This window comes from Myxocyprinus asiaticus, chromosome 44 (genome assembly GCF_019703515.2).
Source record: "Myxocyprinus asiaticus isolate MX2 ecotype Aquarium Trade chromosome 44, UBuf_Myxa_2, whole genome shotgun sequence".
NCBI lineage: Eukaryota > Metazoa > Chordata > Actinopteri > Cypriniformes > Catostomidae > Myxocyprinus > Myxocyprinus asiaticus.
This window is the reverse complement of record NC_059387.1, coordinates 11559769-11584033: the sequence shown is the minus strand read 5'-3', so window position 1 is coordinate 11584033 and position 24265 is coordinate 11559769. Positions and strand designations below refer to the sequence as shown.

Below are 24265 nucleotides of genomic sequence, written 5' to 3'. Positions count from 1 at the left end.
TTGCAAGATGTTTTTAGTCTACATACTGTAGTTCACATTTTTCATTAAATGTGTTGACAGAAATTTTTAAAGGTGCACTCAGTAATTTTTTTCCTCATTTAAAAAGTTTTACTTATAAAGAAATGAATAGTAATTTTGAAACATATGTATAAATTCATGACCACTCATGAGAGATGAAGAGTTCAGTCATATCAGGAACTTTATAAATGCTGTATTATTCTACATGGTGTAGGGGCACCTCATGGGGCCAGCCATGTTAGCATCACATGACCATCTGAATACTACTCGCTTAATCTCAGTAACTGCCCTGTTATTGGACACTTTAATTAATAGATTAAATTAATTATGGTTTACTGTACTTAGTGAATTTCTACAATGGCATTAGTAACTGAAAATAACTGTGTTTGAATTATGCAGCATCCAGGCCACTAGGTGTCATTGTAAGCCACTGTAAGCCACTTTGATATACTTGAAAATTACCGAGTGCACCTTTAATAAGTTTTTATTTATTTATTAATGTATTATTCGGCTCCACGCACCTGAAGTAACACAAGCTTGCCTGAATGCCCAAAAAAAAAATAATAAAAAAAAAAATATATATATATATATATATATATATATATATATATATATATATATATATATATATATATATATATATATATATTGTCCACGGTGGTGGTCTGGTGGAAATAAGTTGTTTGTTTGTTAATATCTCTTAATATCTAGAGACCATCTTCTGCTTTTTTTTTTTTTATTACAGATGTTTGGGGGTGTAGCCAGTATGATCATAATATTCACTTAATATATATTGGCCCAAAGTAGTATTTTGACACTTAAAACTTAAAAACATGTGTATTTAATATAATGATCATTTTAATTTGTTTTCCTCCATGCACCAAAAATTATAATGACGTTTAAAAATGTCTATAAAGAAAAAAAAGATGGGTCTTAGTAGGGCATTTGAAATTGAGGGTCTCTTTAAAGTTGATCCTGCCCCTGCTCATCATACACTCGCAGTGGAAATGAGCTCATGTGGTGGTTAGTTTCTCTTCACGCACATCTGTCGCAACTGCCCGTCCAACACCAGCGCAACTTTTATTGTACACTTACTCTAACAGAAGGGGAGTTTGTTGTCAACGTTTGTCCGCACTGCTAGTTAAAATGTCCCGTCTGAACGTTGCCTTATAAAGAAAACATTCACTTTTCGCATAATGGAGGAACATTTAGTCTGTTCGATGACTTTTCGCGTGTAATCTCACAGCTGTAAAGATGTTTTTCTGAGTAGAGACTATGCATTCTTCAGGATGGGTGCGAACAATGGCAAACAGTGTGGAAGTGAAGGTATGTGATCACAAAGAACTGAAACACACAACTTTTCAACGATGCTTTTTGCTTTCTGAACGTTTAATGCGATGCATGCAGAAGGTCTGTAGTAATTCACGAATTAGTCTTTAGTTGTTCGGAGATCTTCATGAAGAATTCAGAAATGCTTCTGGAGAAAAAGAATGCACATTAGTTGTAATAATATATTAAGAACATATGATTGATGAGTTTGTATAGTGGTAAAAACATGTTTGTCAACTAGTAAGCAAGATTTATTTATTTATTTATGTTTATATTATGTGCATAAGGAAAGTATCATATTAATTATTCAATACATCAAAATTATATAATAGTATGTATAGAATTATATATACACAGTATATATATATATATACAGTGCATTTTTTTTCACATTTTAAGTTGCAGCCTTATGCTAAAATGCTTTAAAATATTATTTTTTTCACATCAATCTACACTCCATACCCCATAATGACAAAGCAAAAACCAGATTTTTGATAACTGCAAATTTATAAAAAATAATAATAATAAAAAAAAATGAAATATCACATTGACATAAGTATTCAGACCCTTAACTCTGTACTTAGTTGAAGCACCTTTGGCAGCGATTACAGCCTCAAGTCTTTATGGGTATGATGTGACTAGCTTTGCACACCTGGATGTGGGGATTTTCTGCCATTCTTCACTGCAGATCCTCTCAAGCTCTGTCAGGTTGGATGGGGACCATCGTTAGACAGCCATTTTCAGACCTCTCAAGGGATGTTTGACTGGGTTCAAGTCTGGGCTCTGGCTGGGCCACTCATGGACATTCACAGAGTTGTCTCTAAGCCACTCTTGCGTTGTCTTTGCTGTGTGCTTAGAGTCATTGTCCTGTTGGAAGGTGAACCTTCGGGCCAGTCTGAGGTCCTGAGAGCTCTGGACCAGGTTTTCAGTAAGGATATTTCTGTATTTTGGTGCGTTCAGCTTTCCTTCAACCCTGACCAGTCCCCCAGTCCTTGCTGCTGAAAAACACCCCACAGCATGATGCTACCACCACCATGCTTCTCCGTTGGGATGGTATTGCACAGGTGATGAGCGGTGCCTGGTTTTTTCCAGACATGACGCTTGGAATTGAGGTCAAACAGTTCAATCTTCGTATCATCAGACCAGAGAATCTGGTTTCTCACAGTCTGAGAGTCCTTTAGGTGCTTTTTTTCCAAGCGGGCTTTCATGTGTCTTGCACTGAGGAGAGGTTTCCGTCTGGCCACTCTGCCATAAAACCCAGATAGGTGGAGTGTTGCAGTGATGTTTGTCCTACTGCAAGTTTCTCCCATCTACACACATAATCCCTGGAGCTCAACCAGAGTGACCAACGGGTTCTTGGTCACCTCTCTTACCAAGGCCCTTCTCCTCCGATTGCTTAGTTTGGCCAGATAGCCAGTTCTAGGAAGAGTCCTAGTTGTTCCAAATGTCTTCTATTTAAGAATTATGGAGGCCAATGTGCTCTTGGGAAGCATCAATGCAGCCATTATTTATTTTTTATTTTTTTTGTAGCCTTTCTGTGCCTCGACACAATCCTGTCTCTGAGCTCTGCAGGCAGTTTCTTTGACCTCATGGCTTAGTTTTTGCTCTGATATGCATTTTCAGCTCTGAGACCTTATATAGACAGGTGTGTGCCTTTCCAAATCATGTCCAATCAATTGAATTTGCCACAGGTGGACTTCAATCAAAGTGTAGAAGCATCTAAAAAATGATCCAGAGAAATGGGATGCAGCTGAGCTAAATTTCAAGTTTCATAGCAAAGTTATCATAAATCTGGTTTTTGCTTTGTCATTATGGGGTATGGAATGTAGACTGATGTGAAAAAAAAAAAAAATGTAAAGCACTTTAGCATAAGGCTGCAATTTAACAAAACGTGAAAAAATGAAGGGGTCTGAATACTTTATGCATGCACTGTGTATAATTCTAGTAATTCTAGTAAAGTTTTTATCATTAATATTTTACTATTGGTACTATTTTTTATTTACTTATTTATTTACTTATTTTGCACTATAGAGGTCCAAAATAATGAATTAAATACATGAAAAAAAAAATAAAATAATTAAAACAGTTAGTTATTTGTTTATGGGCTGAAGTAGTCTAGTGATGTAAGAACTTGACTGGTAACCAAAAGTTTGTGGGCTGAAGTCCTGCAAGATGTGATCCAAGAACATCATCTTCACTGTACACTTGAGCAAGACACTCAAATGCAGGTTGTTCCAGGGGGATTGTCTCTGTAATAAATGTACTCCAGTTCACTGTAAAGGTGTCATCTTAATGACAATTTACTAGTTTGTTCAGCTGGAGCTGTTGTTTGGATTGAAGTGTATTTTGTGCAGTTCTGATCCCAGAATTGGCAGCTGATATTTACAAACAGTAAAATTCTTGAGTTCCTCCACCCCTGTATAATGGTGTCCTCACAGACGTACAGCCATAACTCCAGCTGTCTGTTTGTGCTCTAGATTCCCAGACGAGATACTGATGTGGTAAATGAATCAAGTGGAAACTTCAGTTGTGTATACTCGATGCAGCTTTGGTCAGGCCTCAATCTCCTTCTATGTGAATGTATTTTTGTAATTTTATTTTTGCTCTTATTCTTGAAAGTAACATATATTGAATATTTACATTTAGTCATTTAGCAGACACTTTTATCCAAAGCGACTTACAAATGAGACACATAGCAAGCAATTTGTCATAAAAAGTTTAACAACATTTGCAGTATAAGACTGCCAAGTTCTCACAGTGGCTGGAGTAGTAAAGATGCTAGCACAGAAGAAAGAGACAGACAAGGAATATATTTATTTATTTATTTTTATACATCTCTACAGTTTCAAACTACAAAGTTTGAAACTGTCTCAAAAAGTGAAAAAAAAAAAAAAATGTCTCTACAGTTTTTTTGTTTTGTTTGTTTTTTTCTGTAACATTCAATAGAGATGGACATGCAGTGTGCCATTAGGTCAAACAGGGCATCTAACAAACTGAATATAGAGAGATGGCTTTTATCAATGAATAAATGTCTAACCAATGCTTTCCAACTCCAACATACCTCATATGAAATTCATAAATATGTAATGTTAAGACTCAGTGCTTGAGGTTGACCCTGATTTTGAATTTCTATTTAGGTCTGGCAAAACTTCTTGCACTTTGTATAACCACAGGGCAGGAAACATTTGAAAGCTTTTTTGTTTTGCAGACCAGAAAACAATTATGTCTCTGCTCAGCCTTGGCTCTTTTGATAACTCAATTTCTTCTACTGTATGAGTCAACAACCCATGGTGATTTCAGATCAGTGGGAGGGTCTAGGGGTCTTTTTTAAAACTCATACTCCATTTTAAAAAGTCCCTGACCACCACAGCACCTTTCTCTCTGTGGAATCTACAAGTGAATGTATATTCCTGTCATTTACAGATGGACAAGGAAAAATATCCTGGAGAAATTGATAAATGATAGGGGAAGGTGGTAAGGTTGCACTGAAATAAGCCCTGAACTTTGACCACAGAAAAGCACCCCACTGTGCTGCTGGGAACACACAACAGGAGAAGACAAATTAAATAGGACAACTGTAAAATTGGACCCAATTTCCCCCCAATTAAAACCATTAGCAACAAGATCTTGTATTGTAAAACAGTAAAAACAAGCATGGAAATATCAAATCTTTCATTGATAAATCTTTAATATTTTTTTTTTCATTGACATCAACCCTAACATACAGAGTGAGCTAGAACAAAGCAAGAGCTTTCTGAATTTGTAGTGTGCCTCTCACTGTTTAAAAGACTCATGCAAGTGTAGTGAAAAGTAGTGTAGCTGTCAACAGCACAATGGCTGTGATTAATGGAACTGGATTTGTTGCATTGCTTGAAAGACCTAGCACTGGCTACACCGGACTGCAAGAAAAATTGATACAGTGTCCCCCTAAAGTTTTTGGACATTCAAAATATCAAACCAAGTGGACTTTATTTTACAAAAATATAGCACAAGCACACTTTTCAGCCCCCCCCCCCCCATAAGTATACAAAGTCAGAACTATTTGCTCACTTTCTGGTTGTAAAATGTTAGTGTAAAATGTCCATAGTTAATGTGATTAACTACACCTTTGGTTACTCTGCAGGAGCACCTGTGTGAACTTGAGAGTAACTGACTTTATACATCTTAAGGCCTTTTAACACCAAACACGAACCTTTGCCGCGATTTCTTGCCACGATTAACATTTTTTATGGAAACAATGGATTTCTATGGAGCCCTACACACCTAAAACGAATGTTCGCACCAAATCGTGAATTTTTTTTTTAACGCAGAGTGTGTCGAATTTGTTTTCTTCGCTCGGCTAAGAAATGCCCGACCTATAAAATTTGAGCTGTGAATTATGTGTCAGGAGCCGCTGCTGTTCCCAAACCAGCGTAACATGTGGCACTAAAGAACAGAAAGCTGTTTTGACCACCGAAACTAAACGCTAAAGAACTCCTGAGAAAATCTTGAAATGGCCTTTAAAACGGAAACAGTTTTTTTTCCAGCGACAGTAGGTCGAATGTTTTGCTGATGAAATCGGCCTGTGCTTACCAAAATGAAAATCACTGCCCTCAGTGGCCAAAGCTGGAAATGTTATTGAATGTATGGGCATGTGTGAGCAGTTTCCTGGTGAAATGTCCACAGAGTGGCACCAAAAGTGAGTTTTTTTTTTTTTTTTTTTTTTTTTATAACGTAATACAGTCAACAGGAATGCATATTTTATTAACTCTACCCACTAACCCAAACCTCAACCCTAAACTTAACCGTCAATTGTATAAAATGAAATTTTAGAGGAAAAATGCAACCTATGAATCACGCTTACTATTGTTAATGCGAATGCAATTGCGTCCTGGTTCCCATGGGACTAGTAGGGCTAGAGGGTAAGGTGGTGGTGGTTGAAATAATGCAAAAATATCTGATGGGGGATGGCGTTTGTCAGTAATTTGGCAGCATGGGGTTCATTTCAGGGCACATGAACTTTCAAAAGAAACATGTTGATTTCCCATGTGATAATGTTGGAAATGTATAAATGTTTAAAAGTTGTGAGTCCAATTTACCTATACTAGATTGTGAATCGGGTAAAAACCAAGGCAAAAATGAGAATGTGTGCCTGGGCTAGTCCTGTTCAATTAGTCTCCATCTGGAATACTTGGACGTATTTGAAATTTCCCAGGAGGAAAAAGGTCTTATATGACTTATGGATTAGGGTCATTGGATCAAAAGTAGGGCTGGCCATGAGTGATAGACCATTCATGAAAAGTTAAAGGAAATCTCCTTCAGACTGTAATTTCTCCATTCATGTGATGGGAAATGGCTGTGCTTGGGATGGCAAAGGACCGACAGCTAAACGATTAGAATTTATTTTCTGAGTGGAGCACTTGGTTTTCAGTTTAGTCTGAGAGAGTGGAACCTTTTGGATTTTTTTCAGCCATAATTTCTACAGGTGAGAGTTCATTAAAAGTTCAGTGCCAGTTTGAGAGCAACGTAGACACTTAAACCAATGATCTTTTAAGGTAAAAGATTGTTTTTGATGGTAGAGTTTGTACATTATACATGTACTTGAATCCAATATGTAATGGAGGGTCCCAACAGAATCTCTGGAAAAGCACAGTGGCCCTTGAACTTCCATTCTTTTTTCATGATCACATATGAAGTAGTAGTGCAAAACATTGTGGAGGGCCCCATCCTCCAGCAAAGGGTCCATAAACATCCACTGTTGTTAACATCACCCTCAACCAAGGTGTAAATCCTGTGATGGACCAATTCATTGCACAACAGTTAGATGTTTGGGTTTGGGGGGCCTTGTAACATTTGGTTCTTTGATCCAGCCCTGGTTGACAATGACACTGATTAAAGCGAGGGCGTGCACCAAATCGCTTTACTGTTAGTGGAACGTGAGAACTTCACTGTCTGCATTCCCATTGGTAGTTGTCATATCGCAACACCAGACTTATCTCACTGTAAATATGGCAACAGGATAGGTCGGCAGTTCATGACCTAAACTCAAAATTCAAAACACTGCCCCCAGTGGCCAATGCGGGAAGTGTTTTATTTAAAGTATAGGCATGACCTTCAGTTTCCTGGTGAAATATCCACAGAGTGGCACCAAAAGTGAGTTGTTTTTAGTTGCAAATTATGTAATACAGTGAATGCTTATCCAGAGGCATACAGAATATAGAGGAATGCATATTTTATTTACTGCCCCCTAACCCAAATACCAACCCTAAATCTAACCGTCAGAGGAGTAAGAATTGTACCTTAATAGAAAAATTCAACCTGCGAATCACGCTCGTCACTGATTATGCGAACACAAGTACTTCCTAGTTTCAACGCGGGACAAGAACCCAGGTTCCTCAGACCTCAGTCCCACCACGGGAACAGGCAAACATACTTGAACTGATGCAAAAATGTCTGAAGGGAGATGGGGCTTGTCAGCAACTTGACAGAAAGGGGTCAGTGTCAGGATGCTGGAACATTCTGTTGCAACATGTCAACTTCCCGCGTGATCATGTTGGTGTCGATGCTCATTTACGGCAAATTGTAAACTCTCATTGAAAATGAATCACACTGTTCACTTTGTTAGTGCAAATCACTGTTAGTCTGAACACCCCTTTAAAAATAAGTTGTTGAACTGTAGTTGTCCACTAACCTTTTATTGCATACATATTGTCACCATTGTACAATACTTCATACCCTTTATGCCGCATTTGGTTGCCATACATCATTATTTGGTATTAGGTAGAGAAAATTAGCTATAAAAGAGTATGAAAGTAGATTATTCGCCAGACATTTGTGGTTTTACTTCTTGATTCTGACTAAGAACAGTGCTGCGTATCCTTTAGCAACAAAGTAATACAGTTTGATTAAGTTCAGGACTTTAAGCTTCTAGAAGCCTTTGCCTAGCAACATAATAACAGCACTCATATTTGGTCATAATTCAAGGCATGCAAAGCACATGGTGTCCACTTGCCTGGTGAGTCTGCGGACTCAAATAGGAGCTGAAGCAGATGTGCTGGCTCAGTGATGTCACCACAATGTGTCGTCAGGCTGGTAACAATGTGTTCAATGTGGGCCACATTATTCTGGTTTAGAAGGACCAGTAAAATCGATTTGGTCAGTAAATGCATTTTGTGTATTCATTAACTTAGAACCGAAGTCATATGTGTTCCGGTATTCTGACAGTTTGTTTTACACAACAAATTTCCTTCGGCACCAGGGTGGACATTTGTTTGCCACATTTTTTCGGAGACATATAAGTGTGTTATATGTGTTTATTTTTGCATCTATGTGTGTTGTGCTCAGTTAAGAGCATGAGAAGTAGGAACATGTTTACAGAGAGAGCAGTGTACGTGGGATGAAGGCTTTGCTGTACTCGCATTAAGCCACTTGTGGTTTAAGTTTATGACCTGACTGAGGACGAACTGCCATAAACCAACCTGTACGTATTAACACAGGGGCGCATACACAAACTCCCATCCTCCCACACAGAAACTAAGGCCTTTCTAGAGGGCCTTGGCTTAGTTATGGTTTGTTTTATCTTTGGCAGATGCTATTTGCACCCTGGTGCAAATAATGGTATTTGCTATTTACATCCCAGTGTAAATAGTGGCATATATTATTTGCACCCCAACCCTAGTGCAAATAATGGTGGATACTAATTGCACCCTGGTGCAAAAAGTGTCAGATACTATTTGCACCCATATTTAAATACTAACATATAGTATATAGGCATCACTGCAGTGTGTTTATTGTATTTATTTAGAGTCCCACAGACACACTACAGCGATGCAATCTACACACAAGCGATGCCAAGCTGCGGGAACAAGTGTGATCGACAGACCCCACCTCCAGATCAAACCCTTCTCTGCACTCCCCGACATTCACCGTGACCAAATCACTGTGATTATATCAACATTTATATTCCTTTTTATCTATTCATTTAAGTAGTATTAAAAGAAATATTAAGAGTGGAAACAGGAAATCGGATGGAAAAAAAGAGTGGGGACAAAAGGTGGAGTTGAACCAGGGTCGCTAGGACAATACTACACATTCACACTGTCTTTACACCCCACGCCACTGCAGCGACACTTATTGTATATTCTGTCATATACAGTATTTGTGTGGTTTCACGAGACTATTAGGGTGCAAATAGCTGCACTGTGTAGCAGATGCTTTTTACACTGGGGTGCAAATAGTCACTCCATTTATCTTTTCACATGTAATATGCTGTTGGTAAAACAGCTAATAATATTATATTATAACAGCTAAATCTCTCCATTCTCTATTTGTAAATCTTTACCTATATCAACCATATCGGAACCTATTTGTTTTTTAGCAGAAGGTTTAAATATGTGGATAGGAAACATAAGAGGTCAAAAACCAATTAAAGAATTCAAAGACACTTTTATCCAAAGTCACTTACAGTACACTTTAAGGGGACCTTGCTCAAGGGCACAATGATGATCATGTTCACTCAAACTAGCCACCTTTTAGTTATCAGTCTTATGTTTTAGCCACTTCACCTTGAAAGGTTTCCTCTTGTATAAATACAATTTCACGTATAGGACCTACATTTCAGTTTCTTGTAACATGTACATCATAACATACGTAAGAGCTCAGCTCTTCGAGAGGGTAATCCATTTTGGGCTGAAGTGGGAAATTTCATGTTTTATGCCAAGAATGAAAATACAAAATACAGCAACTAAAAAGGAATGCATGTACAGTCATTTTCTGTTTTGAAATTTATTTCAAAATTCAAAACATCAAACAATTTGCTTGATTTAAAAAAATATATTTTTTATTGCTCATGCATTAAAAAAAATTAGATGCAGCTTGGATATTATATTTGCATGTGTGGGTGGACCTGGAATGTGATTGGTGAGTGTTTGGTACACCAGCTAGACCTTCAAATACAAGTATAAACCAGTCTTTACCAACATGGAAATTCATGCTGGTCTAAGAGGGTCTTTTCAGCAGGATAAGGCACTTAATATGGGCTTGTCCCTGCAACTGGGAAACAATGATCTTATAGTTGGTGGAAGTGTTGTGATGTCTGCAAGTGATTTTAGTTTTGTATTGATTTATGTCTCGACACTCAACCTCTGTTCTAGGCTGTGAATGACCACACTTTTTATTACAACACCAGTCCAAGATTCTGATAATTACTTGAAGGTTGAACTCATTCACCCTCTTAAAAAATGATTGACCTAAGTAAATGCAAGGAACAAGCCATCATGAATGATGTCTTCTCTTTTTTGCACAGTGGTCAATTATGTCCAAATGTATCATAAATATATCTGTCATAGAGGATCATAGCATAACTAGACACTCTGCAATGGAGAATCAAAGTAATTTCTTCCAACTATTGTTCCAGTTACAGATATTGTCTTTTTTTCACTTGGCAGGAATCATAAACCAAATGGTTTCGATACATTCCTGATGAGAACTGAGTAATGAGTTCCGCTCAAAATCTTTAATCATGGAAACCTCAGAGCTCACTTTTGATTAGGAACAAGAGGACTTTTCTTGCCTTCAGTAATGTCAGATTGCACTTTTATTTAATCTGTTATAATATTGATTTACAGTGGGAATCGTTGCACCCCACCCTTCAGTGAAACTGCACACCAGTGTTCCCACAGCTGGCCAGTAGGGATGCTTGAGGAGATTATAAATGCATGCAGTCAAGTGTGATACTCACAAGTGTTGGGGAGTAAGGATGACTACACACTAGAGTTTACGACAAGGGTGTAGGTTTGGTTTGAAAGTTGGTAGGGACATTGCAAAGAGGATAATATTCAAAATGTTGGTATTAAGAAAATGCAAGAAAGTCAGTCTGGCTGTATAGGCAAAATAACATCATTTCCTCATATAACTCTCATTTACCATTTCTCTGGCCCACCACATGATTTTTTATTTTATTTGGATTATTTCTGAAGAACAAACATGTTTAGAACTGACCACAAGGGCTGCACGAGATGGAGGAAAAAATGCCTTATGTGGAAAAACTTATTGGATTATGCTACAACAATTTGATAAATGATAAATCTAAGATAACTATAATGTGTCAAAATCAAATGTAATTGTTTTCAAGTACAAAATAGATCTACTTAAAGAAAACAATGATATCCAAGGGACATAAAGTGACATTCTGTAAAATGTTTTATCCATCATTAAATAAATGGATTTCTACACAATTGGAGAGCAAATTAACAAATTACATGTGCAGAAATCTCTAGGTAGAAATTAGACATGATAGATTACCTGGAAAGTTGTTCAAATTTTGGGTTTCTTCCTCAAGAGGGTGCTTATTGGCCATAAAAGCTAAATCCATTACCACCGAATCCAAACTTAGTATGTTTTTTTTTTTACTTAGAAGACATTCCTATACGAAAAGTATGCTTATTTAAACATTTATTAATTTTAAGGGTTGGACCTAAGATACAAATGGAAATCTGCCCATGTAATCTCCAGAAAAAAATCATAATGATTTAATCACAAATGACTGCGATTTGGTGCAACCTGAACAGCGCTGAGAAAAGTAACTGGTACCACGTGACAATGCCATTTATGTGTCGCTTCAGAAGTGGACGGACAATAATTTACACATGTATAATGAAACTGGAATACTTTAATAGTCATTAAAATAAAAACAAAAACATAGTATAAAGCTAAAGTATTTTCTATTTGGTAAAATTGTCCAAATGTTTGTCGGAACATTTCCAATTTTCTCAAGCTTGGTTGGGACATATCTATATCATCCCTACCTAAATCTATGCCTTTGGTTTACGCTGTGTCAGAGAACTTTGCAAATCCATTTACATTTCCACACAAATTTTGATTTCAATGGGGATGGTGCTTCGGAAGAATGTGATGCAAAAACGCAAGGGTTTATGAACATTACACTCCATCATGTGACCAGAAAATTGAAAACATTTCAAGAGGCTGGTCCAGAGGTTGTGCTATTGGACATGGAGCTTTCGACATTCCTATCAGGCAAAAATTATGTCAACGTTTTTTTTGTTTTTGTGTGTGTGTGTGTGTATGTACTCCAACTTACTAAACGTAGTAATACAACTAATGTAAAGCTTTTTTTGTAAAATAACGGTGCACCTGAATATAAGTTGCATCTGTTCAAAATTGCATTGTTGAAAGAAATAAGTCGCATCTGTGTAGAAGTCGCACTGATAGCCTGACAGAGGCTCCGTGAAGATTACCTCAAGATCTGTGCATCGGAACACGTTGTATTTTGGCACGTTTTAATCGGGAGCATCTGCTTTAAGTAATCGTGTGTAACAATTTTTTTTGGATGTTTCATAAAAAAAAGACAAATAAGCCACATCTGCTTATAGTACTGGTATGGTGGTGTCATAGTGGACTAAAGCACAGAACTAGTAAGCAGAAGGTTGCCAGTTCAATCCCCACAGCCACCATCATTGTGTCCTTGAGCAAGGCACTTAACTCCAGGTTGCTGTGGGGGGATTGTCCCTGTAAAAAGTGCACTGTAAGTTGCTTTGGATAAAAGCATCTGCCAAATGCATAAATGTACAGTATATGTATTTCTGTGTTTTTTTTTTTTTTTTTTTTTTCACCTGTTTGTGTGTAAGCCTATATATTTGGGTGTGCAGTGTTTTTGACCATCCAACAACAAATACATTACATAAGGTGCTTTGGACAATTCTGATGACAAAAAAGTCTTATATTCCAGAAAATATGGTAATTACATTTTCAGAAGAATGACAGTAGCTCAGTTGTTTTCAAGACAGTGCTGCTTTTCAGTAATGCAAATTTGTGGTATTGCATGAAAAGCACTACATTGCATATTTTTAATTTCACATTGTATTATGTTCAAGCAAACTGAGGCAGTAATGTAACACGTTTTCCTAACATGTCCTCTTTCTCTCAAGTAGTGTTGGGAAGTCCAAATTATTTCAGTGAATCAGTTCATTCGGGTGGTTTGCTTTAATGAATTAGTTCATTCAGAACTGGCAAACTTGCTGCAAACTTGCAGTAACTTTGCTGCAAATTGGCCTCTAATTATTTTCACAAACAAATGAGCTTTGCGACAAACTGATCATTGTCGCCAAATGTTTGCTGCAGGTTCACCACTACCGGTAGAGAGCTGCAAACTTCTGGCAAGCGTTTTCGACGGATCACAAGCTCATTTGCATATGAATGTAATGAGTGGCAAATTTGCGACAAGTTTGCAGGAAGTTTGTGGCAAGTTTGTCAGAATTTCACATTTTTTGGTAGGGGTATGCATGCCATTTTACTTGTTCTTTTGTGTAGTGAAATAAATGTTTAGTTAAATTCTGCTGCTTATCACTGATATCGATTCAGTGTTTTTAGTTGTATTAGTTTATTTAAAGTAAATGTATGTATTCTCTCTGTTTGAGATCCTCATTGTTTTTGTACAAAAAAATACACCTCTATTTTTAATATGATAGTTATCTTAAAGATTTTGTCCCATTAAATAGCTTCAGTGCAGTTTTTGTTAGTAGCTTGTAGTGTTGCTAACTACTTTTTCAAAAAGATTCGTTGCTTGACTATATGTGTGTGTGTATGTCCTAACAAATGTTGTTTCCTTCTTTTATGTTGGCCTAGGAAAGGGTAGTTCCAGTATCTCCTCCGACGTGAGCTCGAGCACTGATCACACACCCACCAAAGCTCCCAAGAATGTGGCTATCAGTGAAGGTATAGCATCTGGTCCTTATTATAAGCCAAACTGACTGCTTGACTCTCATTCTCTCCCTTTTCCTTTTCTCTCCTTCTCTCTCTCTCTCTCTCTCTCTCTCTCTCTCTTATGAAATGCTTAACATTTTGGAGAGAACCGATGTGCTCCTAGGATAACCTGGATATTGAAAACAAACTCAACAGTCCCATAAGAACTAACCTGTGGGCCATTTGTCTTGTGAGTGTGCTAAGAAGAAAAATCCCCAGAGCTGGTTAATATCTGGATATTAGCTTCAAGACCACAGTATGTGTGGCTGTTTTTGCTAGATGTTCTCGTGAAATTAGGAAAACATCATCAATATGTTTTTTAATTAGAGTGGTGTGGACATTACCTATTGCATCCCCATGCTGTACTATATAAACAGCCAATAAAAAAGACAGCAAATCTGTTAATCCCCGTGTGAGTTTTTCTTGGCTTATGCATCATAGATTTTCATGCGATCTGTATAGGACCTCCCCAGCAGACATATCCCACTTATAAGACCAGTCCAGAGTTTTTTTGTAAAATGATATATGCATAAGCATTGTGGTTTTACATGATTTGACCCATCGCAGTTACATTTAAAGCCTTAAGATTTTATGTTTATCAGTACATGTTCAAACAAACTCATTTATTGGTTACATAGTCTTTTTAGACTCATTCCCATAAATCTTGGCTACAAAACGCTTGTAATTTTTTTACTATGTATTTGGCATGGGTTCTTGGTCTGTTGGGTACTGTGCAGAGCTCATTACACTATCTCATATAGCATACATACATCATTGAAACATCTATGTGATGTGCTCATTTTCATTTGGAATACAACTCTTTGAGTGTTTTTTAATCATCTGCATGATATGTTGTCACAACATCCCATGTCAGAAGTTTGTAGGGGATGTGTGAAGTGTGTCTTATTTATCAACTCATATAAGAAGGCTGTCTAAGGACTGCATAGAGATGTGTGTTTGCTGGATGTTTTCAGTTTGTCAGTATGTGGTTGGGCACTAGCACAGCTCTGGAAAGTGGTTTTCCAAGCTGGCACTGTTCTCGTTACACTATTGTACGCACCCCACTCAGGCTTCATGCCAGTGAAATCAGGTCCAACCTCGCATTGTCCCCAAAATGGTGCATCTGGTGTGTGTGAAAATGTATGAATATGTGTAAAAGACTGAGCCAGGTGCTAATAGAGTGTGACCTGTGATTGTGGTCATAGTATTTTCAGAGTTTTCTTGGCTCAAACAGGTGGGATATGGAATATCAACACGTAAACACGTTTAACTAAGCAACGTCCAGCATTATTGAGGGGAGCACAGTGTATGTGAAGCAGCCAATTGTTCTTATGGTTCATTAGGGAAATGAAAATGAGGTTAAAGTCAATATTTAGGGCTATGATTAGGTACTTAGACCGTGTTAAAAACATGGAAAATCTGGCACCCTAAACTTAACTAAGAAATAATGTGATCACATAAAAAAGTTGAAATGTTAAGTACGCAACACTTGCCAGAGGGGAGGGAGCCAGAAGCAAAAGCACATTGAAAATGGATATCCTGCATGTGAACTTCTGAATAATTTCATTTAGCATTCAGATCTTACAGTCAAAGTTGAGTTTTTTTTGTCTTTGGTGATTCTGCTGTGACTCATTCTTGTTTATCTTTTATGACCTTAGATAATGGTCAGAGTGATTTATGTTTATGAACAATATTCAGACATGTGTACACAGGCAAACACACAATGCAAAGACCTTGAATCCCTCTATATTTATGCCTTCAAGGAAGGATGAAATCCACTTGTGTGGGTCGAAGCTTCCCACAGGATAAAAAACACATGCTCTATGCGAGTGTGTGTAAACCACCAGGTCAGTATATTTCATACTGTCAGTCAGGAGACTGTTTGACCACAGTCATGTGTACTTCCTCCAAGTATGGATAGGCCACAAACACGCATGATGCCTGGAGGACTGACAAAGGAATTGTTAAAGTCCAACTCTTTCTCTGAGAAATCATCTGTACGTGTTAATGATGGTACTTCGTATGATCGTGTGATGGATGCTTATCATTGCATGTAGAGCAGTTTTTTCAAAAAAAATGTCCTAAACACTTGGCACACTACTTGAATTAAATTACATGAATGCTACACTAAGGTAAAGCATTCACTTCATGAATTACTTACTCCTCGGTTTTCCTACAAAATACATAAATATATGACATGCTATTTTCATGTGAATATTATGTTATCAACACTCTTAATAATATTTTAATATGATTATTCAAGTGTTTTATCCACTACACAATACACATTAATGTTTGTATTGCTCTACACATATCAATTTGATGGTTTGGTGAAATGGCTGATATTAGTTAAATTCAAGACTCTACATTTTTATATTACAATCTACAGCGCAGTGGACAATGCAAGTGAACTGTAATACTACAATAGTAGATCTACGCACTGCACACAATAAGACCAATATAAAAAAAACAAAATTAGGATTTAAAAATTATGTAATATACGGTATTGTAACGTATCAGGCTGGTATCCCTTCAGCTGACCACCAGAGGGAGCCCTCTCCCGAATACTGACACTGAACCGTTTCTTCTATGGTGACTTCCTGTTTGTGTTATATAAATAGCCATGCCTTGCCATTGTTACCTTGCGAAGTGTTACCAGTTTCACTGCCTTACCAAGCGTTATTCTCATTGTCTGTTTCTTTGCCTACTTGTTATAACCATTGTGCCTGCTTTATTAGATTACCGATTTTGGATTAATGTTTTGCTCTGTTTGCGTGGTTGGACTGGTTACCTGTTAACAACTACTTTGCCTCCTTCATGACTACGTCTCTGCCTTGTGTTTTGGATTTGTATGCTGATTGTAAATAAACTTCCTGCATTTGGATTCTACCTTCGCCTCCATGTTGAGTCCCTTACAGGGATATTTATTGAACATGAAAATAATATGCAGAAATATGCAATATAACAATTGCTGTAATAAATGTTTAAACCTTTTCTTTGGAAGTTAAATTATAATAGAGAGATGGTTACTGATTAACAAACCTAACTGAGCTATGAAATCAGTACATTATAATAACTTGAGATGAGCATACCTTCATGGGGATCTACCTTGTACCTATAGTGGCTTTTAGATCCGTTAAACAGGCTATCTGCTAAAAGAACAATGGAAAGTGACAACTTGTGCATTTACAGTATGTGACTAAGGTAAAAAAAAAGGCCTATGGAAACAGCAGCACACTTTTTAAATCTCGAAAATGCAGCAATGTTATAAAATACTCAGTCATGAAAATTAGACAACATGTTACAGTAACTTCACCAGACAAACGAAACTCAAACACATCTCGATTGGTACTGTAGGAGCCAAATTAAGAGTAATGGCCATGGGAGGAAACGGATATTAGCGACACCGTTTGATGGTGTCACCCGCCTTGCCAGTGTTAGACACAGGTGTACGCAACCTGAGGACGCCAAGCCAATTCAGTTTTTTAACAGGGAAAGTTTGGTCAAAGTGTTGCTTTTTATTTAATAAATTGTACTTGGAATACCATGGTATATCATTTGTTCTTTATATCTCAGTTGATAATTTGACTGTTTTTAATATAAACTCACAAGTTAATCATTCAAATGGCACACAAACTCATCACATCCATCAAAAAGGTAAAACAATATGAAGAATCAACAGAATCAACAACACTGTAATTAAACCCACCAGATATATCTCACAAGCTTGGCAGATAGAACACGTCAAATATAAGACAAATGGAATGTCATGACAGGAACACATGAGTATTGTTCAATTCATTAAAGCATGATAAACAATATAAGCTTCAACAACCCTACCAGAAAACATATCCTAGCATTATAGCAGGTAAACAGGTTCGCCAAACAGTTAAAAATCCATTAGGAGAATGATTTCACACCGCTGCTGTCCTGAATCCTGAAACCGCGACTGACTGAACAGCTTACGGCTTTTTGAGCTTATGGACATGACGTAAACACGCAAGGACAAATGTCGTATGCCTGTGATTTCATGCCAGATCTGACCTGAAAGCTCTAAAATAATTATAATTATTGTAGGCTTACTGTATTGAATCGGGGTAAGACAAGGACAGGGTTTTGAGCATGTTTTTTTATGTACTCACTCAATAGTTAACTTTTGTTAATTGTAACCAAAAAAATCTTACGTAGTGCAGCTTTAAACATCTGATTACCTTACACAAAAGTACTATAGTGGAACCATGGTAAGTCATAATAAAAATGTCAATGTGTTTACATGATTGTACTCCAAGGTGCTTCAAAAAATGCCATGGCATTACTTTGGTTATGTCCCAAAACCGTAGTATTACCATGGCATCATGTCCAAAAACCATGGGAATACCATTGTGCTTCATGCAATTTGTATTGGACCCTTGTAATATGTTCTTCAATAAATTTTTGGAAAGTGTCTCAACTCAAAGCCCAATGTTTATTGAACTTGTTCATTGGACTTTGGATGCCTTCTGCCAACCATTTTCCCCTGCTGTATAGATAGTTCTGAATTGAAAATACATCAATCACATTTTTGGCCAATTCAGCGAATGGAAAGAGACTAGAGACAAATGGCAGATGTAGTTCCTTTATGGTATGTTAAACAGCATTAGTGGTTGATTCTGAAAGTCTCTGCACATCTTAGATGGAACACTGTACAGGTTTGGAAGTTATCTCAGCCAGCCGAGCACACATTATAAGCACTTGCAGTCTTTGTCTGTTTTCCAAAATGTTTTGCGGCATCTGGTTGTTCAGCTGGTAGATAGACCAGTAGATAGACCATCCTGCTTCATCATAAACTTCAGGGGATATTTGAGGATTTATATAAAAGAATACCATAAAGCTAATAAATGTTCTTTAAGCCTAAAAAAGATATATGAAATCAAAACAATTTTCTAAAGTAGAGAGCTTTTTTTAAAAATAGAACTACTTTGACATCTTAAAATGAATGTCCTGTTCTTTGTTTCTAGACAGAGACTGTAACAGTTCAAGGTCGGGCAAGGAGGAGGCAGGAACCGGCTGAACAGTAAACATAAAGTTTTAATGTCTAACTCAACTTAATCAAACAGAAACAAACACAGACACACAGAACGCGACCATGTGCATCTCTCTCTCTCTCGAACTGGTATCTCCAGCTCCCCTTTATCTCGCTTTCCCGCTGATCAGCTGATTCAGTGCCGGCAATGCACTCTCACAGCCTGGCCATGCTCTCCTCCTTGTCACAGAGACATTTCTAGCTTCTAAATAACCAAATGTATCAGAACTTTATCCTTACAAATGGTCATACATTATGAGAGACAATTTCAAGAGGTGCTTAGCTGAAGTGGTTGAAATGCTCACAGTCTCTGAATTCCACATTCCTTATTTGGGACTTGGTTCAACATATACAACAGAAGTTCATGCCTGGCTCAGGAATGGTTGTCCCTAGTTTTCTTTGGCTTGGCCCTTGTGTTTGAGATGTGGTTTCACTACAGATTTCAAGGTCAAACTGCTAATTATGAGACCAGAGCTGTTAGCTCAGAATGATTATTAGCCCTGTTTGTGGTACCAGTTTGTCAGTTCCATCAGGGGGGAGGGTGGGGGGTGGGGGGTGTAGCCAAGCCGACATATGCATATCCCACGTGCACGTTCACCATTGTTTATGTGAACATGCAATCAGCCATGCTACAGGTAAAGTTAAACACATTTGAATTGATGCAGAAATGTCTAATGGGAGAGGGCGCTTGTCAGTAATTCAGAAGAATGGGGTCGATTTCAGGGTATTGGAATATTGGTAGCAACATGTAATTTTCTGTGTGATCATGTTGGTTCAGAAACTTGGCCTGCCCAGTCCCAGTAATAAGGAGGAAGTAGGATTGATAATGTTATTCCAAAAGACCAGAAGATAAAGATGCTATTATTCCAGGCACATATTACTAATGCTGAGAGTAAGATGGGGAAAGTTCCCAGCATTAAAAATGACTGGATGTGAAGAGTGCTGTTAAATAAGATTCTTAAAAGTACAACAACATAAAAAGGCTTGTTTAACTCTAAAGGTCAAAGAGAGGGTAGGAAATGGTCAGGTAAAACTAAATTACAATGATATTTGGTTCAAGAAATCTCAGGGGGAAAATGAAATGAAAAAAAAAAACATATGATGCTTTCAAAGCTTATCATTCTAAGTGTATTTCCCATCAATGAAGGTCATGGTGAAAAACAAATGGACAAAACTTAATGAAGCAAGATTACTATTAAAAAATGTACAAAATTTAGAAGACAAAAGAATTATGTATAGAATTACACTCCAATTCCAAGTTTCTATAGTGATTATAGTCTCCCAAGTCATGAACATTCATATAATCACCATTACACAGAGAGTAATGTCTGCATTTTCCCTTAGGAATTTTTCCTTAGCACAAGAGTTTTTCTCCAACTAAATAAACAGCCTTTCCCTTGCTTAGACATATGCCTAGGAGAATTCCCATCGGGAGTCATTTAACCCATCCTACTGTGTAGCTTCAGCATGAGTGATATGTGAACCTGTATCTTTGTCTCCCTGCCCACGCTGTGAGGTCAGTGGAGGTGAACTTTAACTGTCCAAATACTGCAGTTTCAGCCTCTGCTGTATTCACACTTTCTCTATCTGCATAGGCAGCCAAGTGCTCCGGATATTATCAGTTGTTGGTAGACTTCTAGATTACAAACATTTAATTTTCTAATTTTCTCATCATGTAGATTTGCAAAGTCTGTGAAGTGTCAGTGTCGATTTTCTCTTTTGCAGATACAGTAATAGAGGTATGAGTGGATATATGTTATACAGGGCCTATGAGACCTGCACTGAGAAGTAATGGGATTTTAAGTAGTGCCATGTGACCGTACAGATTACTGATGGTAAGCACTAAATAAAAGCAGATTGTATAACCCAGCCCAAGTGAAACCTATTAAACAACATCTCCCGATTCAAACTGATTGTATTGTCAAAGACTTTCAGCTTTAGTAAATATTGTATAAAGAGAGAAGTGGGAGAGTATGGCAGATTTATTTGGCCATGGATTAAACTGTACAATACCAAAGTCAGACGTCATAAAGCTGCCATGCCAATGTGTGTGGTATAAGAGCACAATATGCGGTTTTGGTATTTTTATTTCTCAGAGTCGTTTTCTGCTAGTTTCATTTTTTTTTAAAACAAACAACTGGTACTATAGAATCTAAACTGATGGTTTACTGCTTTTCTTTCAAACACTGATGAATGATTACTAAGGTCAGAGCAGACTGTGGCCTAACTGCCATTTGTATGCACCCTACTGGGCGGCAGTTAGGCAGGAATGCTGTTCTTACAGTTGGAAAACCTGCCCACACTGTTTGGGAGTATTTTGGTTCCTCAATGACTCCTGGTCCAGAATCCCACATTCAGTTCTGGCCAAAAATATTCAAACTTATTTTCCCCAAATAATGTTACTTTTCTTTATGTTCTTTTGGTATCTACATATGTATTTCTTTGGTTTGCATTCGTCAAAAAAAAAAAGGAAGAAGAAAAAAGGAAAAACATATTTCTCCTCTCAAAACCTTTTGGTACCCTCAGGAGATCTGGGGAATTTGGGGGCCTGGGCAACACCTTGAACTCTTCATCATGTTCCTCAAACCATTCCCGAACAATGTGTGCAGTGTGGCAGGGTGCATTATCCTGATAAAAGAGGCCACTGCATCAGGGAATACCCTTGCCATGAAGGGGTGTACCTAGTCTGCAACAATGTTTAGGTAGGTGGCACGTGTCAAATTGACATCCACATGTATGGCCAGACCCAGGGTTTCCCAGCAGAACATTGCCCAGAGCATCACACTCCCTCCACCGGCTTGTCGTCTTCCCACAGTGCATCCTGGTGCCATCACTTCCTCAGGTAAACGACACACGCGTGCATGGCTGTCCACGTGATGTAAAAGAAAACAGGACTCTTTGGACCAGACAACCTTCTTCACTGCTCCAAGGTCCAGTTCCGATGCTAGTGTGCCCATTGTAGGCACTTTCGACAGTGTCCAGGGGTCATCATGGGCACTCTGACCGGTCTGCGGCTACGCAGCCCCATACGCAGTAGGGTGCTATGCACTGTGTGTTGTGACACATTCCTCCTGTAACCATCATTAAAATTTTCTGTGACTTGTGCCACAGTAGACCTTCTGTCATTTCGGACCAGACGGGATAGCCTTCGTTGCCCTCTTGCATCGATGAGCCCTGGGCGCCCAACACCCTGTCGCTAGTTTGTGGTTTGTCCCTCTTCAAACCACTGTCAGAAGGTACTCACCACTGCTGACCGGGAGCACCCCACAAGCCTTGCCGTTTCAGAGATGCTTTGACCCAGTCATCTGGCCATAACAATTTGGCCCTTGTCAAAGTCACTCAGGTCTTTACTGCTGCCCATTTCTCCTGCATCCAACATGTTGAATACAAGAACTGATTGTTCGCTTACCATCGAATCTACCCAGACCTTAATATGTGGCATTGTTAGGAGATGATCAACGTTATTAAAGGAATCAATCCAGGTTCAATACAAGTTAAGCTCAATCCACAGCATTTGTGGCATAATGTTGATCACAAAAAATAATTTTGACTCATCCCTCCTTTTTTTAAAAAAAAAGCACAAATCGAGTGCTTTTTCATGGATGTGAATGGGGCCAATTTTTAAACATTAAAATACTCACTGTTTCAAAAGTATAGCCACAATACATAAAGGATATACGTGTAAACATGGTTTAAGTGTGACAAAATCACTTACTAACCTTCTCTGTGTAAAGTCATAGCCAATTTTACAACTTTGTTATCATGACGATGTAATGTCAACAAACCCTAAAACCCTAAAATCACTGTTAAAATGATGATTATACAACTTTACAGCTCAAAAAATACATAGTTTTAACAGAAGAATTAATGCAAGTGCTTTTATAAAATTATAAATGTCACATTTCTGCCTTTAAACCCTCCAAAAATTGGCCACATTCACTTTCATTGTAAGTGCCTCACTGTAACCTCGATTTTTGCTTTTTTTAAAGAAAAGAAGCCACGAGTCAAAATGTATTTTTGTGGCAATCAACATTATGCTACAAATGCTGTCGACTGAGATTAACTTGTATTGAACCCGGAATATTTCTTTAACTTCACCTGTGAGTAGTCATAATGTTTTGGCTCATCAGTATATATATATATATATATGAACTTACTGGTTGGCAGTAATTTTATATATAATAATATTATACTGTAAATTTGTAATTTTCCTACTGGAAGACCCAGGGCCTTCGGTGGGGGCACTGCTCCAAAATGCATTTTCCTAATTTCATGATGCCTTGCACAGATTCAAGGCACCCTGTGTGCTGTGCGAGTTTATGCTGTGGTATGCAGTTGTTTGTGGAATAAATGCACCAAAATTATTGACCCTAGCAAACTCCATACCATAATTCAGACATGTTCACTGAAGTTCATGGAAAACAGATATTGAGGTTTCAGTTGTGTTTATAAAAACCAGTGAAAGATTCAAATGCATTCATGTACAAGGATTAATGTGTTTTGGTTTGTGGCGGAAGAATGAGATGCAAACTGGAAAATTCAGTTACAATTTTCCCTAGCAGGAAATGGTTTTTTATTTACTGGTAAGAAGTGCTTGAAGATGAGGTGAGTGAGACTTGGTGCTTCCATGAAGGTGGCGTGCAGCTGTTGCTGTTGGGTGTTGTGAACAGTGGTGGCTATGTTTAATGGTTATATGGATCTCAGATACATTTAGGCCCTCAATCTAATACTGCAATGGAGTGGAGAGTCTTTGACCCCATATACATGAATACAATATTTCAGAAAACAGAGAGTTTTCTCTGTATTTTGGTCTCCCATACACGTCAACAGCATTTTAGGTAACTGAAACATTACTGAAAGGTTTTTGAAAATGACTGTCAAAGTGAAGATTTTTCAAAACCCTGTTTGTTTTCCATGATACTTGTGGACAAGTGAAACAGAGATTTTGGAATACGGTAACATCATAAACACAATTTGCGCATGGCAACAGTTGTTTCTAAATATTGGGCATGCACTGGAATTTGACAGGCAGGAATTTGACAGCGATTGCAAAACGCTGACATATGCATATACTCCTATCCTGTTGTTGTTTGATGCTATGAAAAATGGAACTTCAAC

The 24265-nt window shown here is 37.7% G+C and overlaps 1 protein-coding gene across 1 annotated transcript in view; it reads left to right on the top strand.

The window, feature by feature from the left end:
• Positions 1-1067: 1067 nt before the first annotated feature.
• The window catches only part of LOC127434735 (F-box/LRR-repeat protein 7-like), a 49002-nt gene continuing 25804 nt past the window's right edge, over positions 1068-24265 (top strand). Inside the window, exons 1-2 of the mRNA XM_051687680.1 lie at positions 1068-1344; positions 13969-14058. Coding sequence (XP_051543640.1) covers positions 1308-1344; positions 13969-14058 — 127 coding nt within the window. The 5' untranslated portion in view covers positions 1068-1307. The remainder of the gene's footprint in view (positions 1345-13968; positions 14059-24265) is intronic.